Raw genomic sequence first — 7,732 nt, 5'->3', positions numbered from 1 at the left:
AAGGAATTAATTATTAATATACACAACATGGATGAATTGCAAAACAAATATGCTGAGTGATGAGAACAAGCAAAAGTAGTACATACTAGATGAGTTCATTTCTACAAAATTCAGAAACATATAATCTAAGCTGTAGTAACAGAGAGCAGAGATGGGTGGTTGCCTGGAAACAGTGGGGATGGGATGGAGGGATGACAAAGGGACACAAGGAAACTTCCGGAGGAGATGGATGTGTTCATTGGTGGTGGGGATGGTTTCACATATATCTGTTATATACACATATACACTAAAGCTCACCAGATTGTACACATTAAGTATGTTCAGTTTATACATGTCAATTATACCTTAATAACGCTATTTTTAAAAAGGAATAAACAGGTGTGTCTCCTTGGACCTTCACTGCAGCCTTCAGGACAGAGTCCCCACTCAGCTTGGTCTCCAAGGCCTAGTTTCCTGCATCCTGGCTGTTCTCTCCAGCCTCTTCCCGTGTTTCTCTACTGCATGGCAACCAATCAGCTGTGGCTCCCTGAAGGTGCCAGGCCCCTGTGGCTTTGTGCACACTGTCCCTTCCAGCGGCTGGGTCATCTGCTGCCTCATCCACACAGAGAACTCCTCCTGTGTCAAGCCCTGTTCAGCTGTGCCCTCTCTGGGGAAGTGGGTCACAATGAACAGCTCCCTCCTCTGCACCCCACAGCCCAGGTACACAATCTGTCACCAGCATTTGTCTGTCCCAGCCAGACTGGGGGCTCCTTGAGGCTAGGGACACCAACATGTCCATCCTTATCTTACCAGCGCGAGGCACATGGTCAACCATTAGGCTTTACTCAGGAGATTACACCTGCCCAAGAAGGTGAGGTGGGTCAGCGTGGGGGTTCAGAACTAAGGAGCTAAGAAATGGGGGAGCAGGGCAGAAGGAACAGCTCCAAGGAGAGGCAGGGTGTCTCCCTGGGAAGGGGAGGACTGCACTGCTCAGGGTTCAGCCAGCGCCTCAGGTAGGTGGGGATGGACAGGGTGCACCCCTTCTTCCCTTTCCAAGGGAACACAAGCAGCCTTCACAGAGGAGAAGGACCGGCTCTGCCTCTTGGTCCTGGGATTCACTGAGAGCTTCCAAAGTCTGTTTGTGCCCCAGGTCGGGTGGGAAACACAAGAAATCCCATCTGCGGTGAGCAGCTTAGAGGAGCAGAGTGGGTGGCAGGCACTATAGCAATTCCCGGACACAGTGAGAGAGAAACATCACAAAGGGAACCACAGGAGGGCCCCGCGCTATGGGTGACTGTCACCCATAGCACCCTAAAAGTCCTGACCTCATCCTCCATGGTGCAGGGGTCCTGAGCAAGTCTCTGGCTGAACACTGTGCCAGGGCGACCCCTTTGCCACACAGCCCTGCAGCCTTGACCTTCCCGTTTAGCGTCAGCCTTAGCTAAGCTAGCTCATCTTTGTGTTGGGAGCAGGGCCATGCAGGCAGATGAGCGCTCCCACTCAGCCTCATCAATCAGGGAACAGTGCAGAGGCTGAGCGCAGAAGGCCTGGGGGAACTCAGTCTTCAGGGTTCAAATCTGGGAGACTAAATACCCAGAAATGATGCCCCACAAGCTTCTAGGCTAGTAGCTAGAGACACATGTGTGCTTGGGGCTAAAATTCCTGCACCTGAGCAGCATATTAGGGAGGAAGGACATTCATGAGCCAGAGGCACTGCCCAGGGTAACAAGCCTGGGCTGGAGGCAGAATGCTGCTGTTCCAACCCTGGTCAGACTAACTCCTGACACCACAGGCAGACGATCATAAACATTGCACTTTTCTCAGAACTCGAATATCCCTGTGGGGAACTGCTCCCATTCTTTACCCCTCAGGAGAACCACCTGTGAGCTGGTTGTTCTTGGGTCCCATCCTAACTGGTGTAGTAACTGGTTTCCCACCAAAGGGCTCATTAAAGTTCAGTCTGTCCTTGAAGGTATCCTGTGACACCTCTCTCAGAGATGTACCTTCTAATGTTGCATTGCTTGCAAGTTTCTCAAGCTGGTATCACCAGGTGAGGTCCTATAAACTCATTCTTAAGTCCACATACTTTGCTTTGGAAAGTTGCCAAGACTTTCAGCATCTTAGCATCTTCCATTTCAAAGGGCCTGCAACTCACTCCCTTTCTTTCACAAGTACTTGGAGCGTGCCTGCTAACGTGAAGCCCCATACTAGATGCCTCAGGGAAGACAGATGAACACCCTGCTTCATGGAGGTCGCAGCCTGCATTCCGAAGCTCAATGACCCATAAAGCCTATAGAGTCTGGTCCAGCAAGCCTGGACCTGGGGATGTGGAGAGTAGGAGTGAGGGGTAGGGCGGCACTTGACCCTGTTCACAAGGGGCCTACAGCCCAGTGGGGGGACCAAGAAGCCAACACAATCCCAAGTGCTCTGTGAACTGCTCAAAGAATGTTCCAAAACAGGTGTACCAGGAAGGAAGGTTGGGAGTAGCACTTGTTTTATATATTCTCATTCAGAGCTCACTGTCCGGCAGAATTAGATGAGCTGCATCTTTCGATTGGGAGTGTCAATGGTCAGGGCCAGCTTGTGGGGAGGTGCTGCTTGAACAGTCTCTGAGTAATAAACAGAGGTTTGCCAGGTAGGTGAAGGGTGAGAGGGCAGCCCAGGCCAAGGAAACAACACAAGTACATCTCCAAAAAACATCTTATGATGCGAGATAAGAAGCATCTTGAAAGAATTATAAACTTTGCTATGGGAGTTCAAAGAATTCCAGAGAAATTCCCAGATTAAAAAAAAAAATGCAGTGATGTTTGCCTCTCAATACAAGAATGGGTGCCTGAGTCTGGTGCTGGCCTGATTCTCCTCTCTCTGCTTCTGTAGGGAATGTCTTGGAGACAGCTCATGCTAAAAGCCCTTAGTAATGTTTTCCTCTGAAGACACACCGATTCCCCACTGGATAATTAGGATAGAGCTGAACCTTCCGGGAAGGTTCGAGAAGGATATTGCCTTCCCTAAAGGCCCTAAACTGCCGCAGCCCAGGGACCAGGGCTCCTTAATGATGCATTTTATCCCCATTTGAATCTCATTTTCCATTTTGTAAGGGCTTGTACCTTTTTTTAGCTAGATGAGCTTGTTTTAAAAGCTGTCTATTTTATGCATGCGAACAGGTAAAAATGGAAAAAAGGGCTGCACTTGATAAGCCAGTGACTTCCTTCTATAAAGTATTCTATAGTGAGTGAGGACAGTGCGACTTTTCATTCTTACAGACCTGGGCTGCTCTATAGCCAATGCGATTGTCTCCAACCTGCTCCCACCCCACCTGACTCTGAGATCAAGAAGGATCTCTCTGGGCTGGGATCCTGCAGTGCGCACTGTCAGAGTGGATATCTGGGAACTGGTACAAGGGCCATGGGGACCAAAATGACTGAGGTTAAGCTCAGGGAAGGACAGGAGGGTCCCCAACTAACACCAAATGGGGCTGAGAGGACAGGATACTGCAGTGTCATCTGACCCTGAGTTTCAGGAATTCTCTTTGGGAATTTTATGTTATCTATAAAAAGCAGTATCTATGACCTTGGAAACATGTTAAAACCCTCTGCAGTCAGGGAGTGCTGTGGTGACCCAGGCTAACACTGGTGGTGGGGTGGGTGTGGGTGGGAGAACTGTAATAGCAGCGGGTGGAGGGGTCAGAATTGACTCTGGGGAGAGCCTGCACAGCCTCCAGGGGACTCCTTTGTTCCAGCTCCTCAGGCCAGAGAGAAGTACTCTGACCTCCTGACTCCAGAAACTGGTTCCTCTGGGAATGAATACTTCCCAGTGATCTTTTAGACACAGGGGATTTTTTTTTCTCCTCCAGAGGCTAGGTTCACAAGCCAAGTGTGAACAAAGTATGTGCAGTCAAACACCCTTGGAGGCCTAATAGGTATCATTTCTGGGGATGCTGCTGAGGCCATGGGTCCAGACTTCACCAGGGGCCCTTCATACTCCCCAGCACTGAAGCTGGTAGTCAGGGACCTCCTCTATCACTGGCACCCAGCCCAGCTTGCTACAGACCTTCATGTGTGGGTCAAACTTTAGCTGGTATCTCAGGGGTTGAAAAAGGATACACAACTCTGGGCATTAGCCCCCCAGAACCTTCGGCCTCAGACTTAATGACTGGGCTCCTGCTTTGTCCCAGGGATCCAGCCCCACCAGGACATAAGAGGAAAGGGAACAGCTGTTTACTATGCCAGGAACAAGCACTACGTGTAGAGTTCTGTCTTTACCTTCCTTTTCTCATTTAATTCTCCCAGCCACCCTTTGAAGTAAATAAGACTGATGCCCAGAAAGGAAAACTGACCTACTCAAAATCACACAGCATGAATATATTGTATAGCACAGGGAAATACAAACATTATTTTGTAATAACTTTAAATGGAGCATAATCTATAAAAATACTGAATCACTAGGTTGTACACCTGAGACTAATATTGTAAGTCAACTATACTTCAATCTTTAAAAATCAAACAGAATGAGAAGCTCCTCCAACTTCTGTTTCAGAGAAAACAGGTGCTGAAAACAACCCCAAATACTAGATGAGACACGAAAAACTCTTTTTAAAAAGTATCAAAAAACTGGCAAGAGAGAAAGGAATAAGGTCAAATCAAAAGAGAGGCTAGAATTGTGAAAAGTAAGGAGCACCAAAGTCATTTTGGCTCTGTGGGTGTTGGCAGCTACAGGTATATGTAAATCTCAGTCTGAATGGCTTTGAGGGACAATGGGGACACACGCTAAAACTTGGGGCCTGTCACAAGTCAGGGACCTACCAGGAGACCCTCTTAGATTAAGCTGGCACCCCAGAAGGCCTTACCTCCAGGGGAAGGCAAAAGAAGAGGGGCACCCTTCTTCCCTGAGCACCTGTAACCACAAGCTAGACTCCTTACAGAGTAGCTGCCCAAATTCGTATCATTGAGTGGTTCAAAACGGCTTAAGTCATGAATTCAGTTCAAAGCACTCCTGGACTGCTGCCTGGCAGAGGATAAATACTCTCTGGAGGAAGGCAGCTCCACCCCAGGCTTCAGCAAATAACTATCAGTAAAATTTCAAGTAACTTTGAGCAGTACACAAGTCAAAAGTAACCAAGTACACAAGGAAACAACGAACAAAACCCAGCAGAGACCACAGACATGGATGTACAACAACTTCAGATAGCGGACAGATTATAAGCCAATCATGCATACTATGTGTAATGAAATAAAAGACAAGCTTGAAAATATCTGCAGGAAGTAGAAAACTATAAAATGTGACCAAACCAATTTGAGAAAGAAGTAAATGGAACTTCCAGAAATACAAAATCACATAACTGAAATTTTAAAATGCAATGAAAAAAAATACATATGTATAACTGAATCACTTTGCTCTACACCTGAGATTAACACAGCATTATTAATCAACTATATTTCAATATGAATTTTTTTAAATAAAATGCATAAGATTAGATTTAGCAAAAGGGACAACTTGTGAACTGGGAGGTGGATTAGAAATAAACAACAGAAAACAGCACAGAGGGACCAAAAGATAGAAAATACGGAATAAAAGCTTAAAAGACACAGAAAAAGAGTGGTGTATCATTAGTAGGAGTTCTGGTAAGAGAGGAGAAAGAAGAGAAGAGAGGCAATACTTGAAGACATACTGGGTGAGAATTTTCCAGAACTTGTAAGAGATGCCATTCACAGAGGTTAAGTATCCCAAGAAATTCCAAGCAGGATTGAAAACAGAAGAGGAAAAGAAAGAAATACACCCTTAAACACATACAGTAAACTGCAGAAAATACGGGCTAGAGAGGGAGAATCAAAAAGTCAGTGTGCTTAGATTACAGCTGATTTATCAATGGCAACAACAGAAGCTGGGAGTGGGAGAGACCTGACAGGCCAGAATTCTTTATTCGGTGAAAATAACTCATTCAGTCTATGAAAGAGCACAAAACAAACATTTTTCAGGCGAACAAAACCTGAGAGAATGTATAACCAAGGAATTCTCATTAAAGGATATTGGAAAGAATGTATATTAGGCTAAAAAAAAAAAAAAAAAGGCTACAAATGAACTTATCTACGAAATAGAAATAAGATTACAGATGTTGAAAACAAACTTGTGGTTACCAGGTAGGAGGAGGCGAGGGGTAAACTGGAAGATTAAGATTGACATATACACACTACTATACATAAAATCGGAGAAGGCAATGGCACCCCACTCCAGTACTCTTGTGGAAAATCCCATGGACCGATGAGCCTGTTAGGCTGCAATCCATGGGGTCGCTAAGAGTCGGACACGACTGAGAGACTTCACTTTCACTTTTCACTTTCATGCATTTGAGAAGGAAATGGCAGCCCACTCCAGTGTTCTTGCCTGGAGAATCCCAGGGACGGGGGAGCCTGGTGGGCTGCCGTCTATGGGGTCGCACAGAGTCGAACACGACTGAAGTGACTTAGCATAGCATACATAAAATAGATAACTAATAAGAACCACTGTAGAGTACAGAGAACTCTACTCAATACTCTGTAATGGATCAGAATCTGGTAGGAACCTGAAACATCTTGAAGTTGTCTGAAGATTCTTCGATCACTATGTCAAGCGACACAGATATTTCTCTTTCTTCATATGATGAAGATCAGGGATCTAAACTTATCCGAAAAGCTAGAGAGGCACCATTTGTCCCCATTGGAATGGCAGGTTTTGCAGCAATTGTTGCACATGGATTATATAGATTGAAGAGCAGGGGAAATACTAAAATGTCTGTTCACCTGATCCACATGTGTGTGGCAGCCCAAGGCTTTATTGTGGGAGCAGTGACTCTTGGTATGGGCTATTCCCTGTATCAAGAATTCTGGGGAAAACCTAAACCTTAGAAGAGGAGATGCTATCTTGGTCTTGTTGGTGGTGCTTGCTTTAGTTAGACATCTCATATTGAGGTTATATGTTTATGCTGAAAATAGTTTGGGTCAGACAAGAACATGGTAATTTGAATACTGGCTTCCTTTCTTGCATGCTTGATTGCCTGGTGACCAAGTTACTGGTGACCAGTTCACTAGCTAGGTCATTCAGGGAAGTCAGATCAGCACAAAAGAAACATGTCACTTTTAAATACACTTGATAGTGGTACCTGTCCACCTTCTTAAACTCTTCTGTTGAAATTAGTTCTAAAGAAACAACATGCCAATCCTGAAAATGCTCCCAGTTACTGCAGAATATCATATGCTTTTGATGTAATGTAGGAATCCTATTTATCCCAGTTAATTTAACTTTCTGACGGCCTTGTGGACTGAGTACTGTTTCAAGGGCTGGTTGGCTCTTGAGGAACCCTTTCAGAACAGTGCATGGAATACAACATTATAAACCTCCCTGCAAGTCTGTGTGTGTTTTTAAACCAAAACTAAAAAGCTGGTAACAGAGCCACTTTGAAGTAGTATTTACTTTAGAATCATAGTTATAAACATGAGAGTAACTTAACTTGTGGATCCCTTTTAGCTCTTTTGTAATTGCAGAATTATATTTTGCTGCTGTTATATTAGAATAATTTTAAATTATTTTGAAACATGTATTTTAAGTGCTAATGCAAAGGTAAATGAAAAACACTTTTTAAATGTGTGCAGTATGTTTATTTTCTTCAGAAGTATCATCAACTAAATAAAATGCCTATAATGGAAGTCATTGATGAGCAAGCTGGTTTGGTCAGACATTATACAAACTTTGGTATATCACAGAATGCGTTGTTGTACTT

General features: G+C 44.8%; 1 protein-coding gene across 1 annotated transcript; it reads left to right on the top strand.

The window, feature by feature from the left end:
* The first annotated feature begins 6,553 nt into the window (after nt 1–6,553).
* On the top strand, nt 6,554–6,875 carry LOC133230349 (HIG1 domain family member 1A, mitochondrial-like). The gene has a single exon (XM_061387701.1). The coding sequence runs from the start codon at nt 6,579–6,581 to the stop codon at nt 6,858–6,860; it is 282 nt and encodes a 93-aa protein (XP_061243685.1). The 5' UTR covers nt 6,554–6,578; the 3' UTR covers nt 6,861–6,875.
* Nucleotides 6,876–7,732: the final 857 nt, after the last annotated feature.

The sequence above is a fragment of the Bos javanicus genome, chromosome 18 (genome assembly GCF_032452875.1).
Source record: "Bos javanicus breed banteng chromosome 18, ARS-OSU_banteng_1.0, whole genome shotgun sequence".
Taxonomy (NCBI): Eukaryota; Metazoa; Chordata; class Mammalia; order Artiodactyla; family Bovidae; genus Bos; species Bos javanicus.
Note: the sequence above shows the minus strand (reverse complement) of the source record. Positions and strands in the feature narration are given on the sequence as shown.

Bases quoted from the DNA above. Each gene is read 5' to 3' on its own strand.
- LOC133230349 (XM_061387701.1), top strand. From the start codon at position 6,579: ATGTCAAGCGACACAGATATTTCTCTTTCTTCATATGATGAAGATCAG.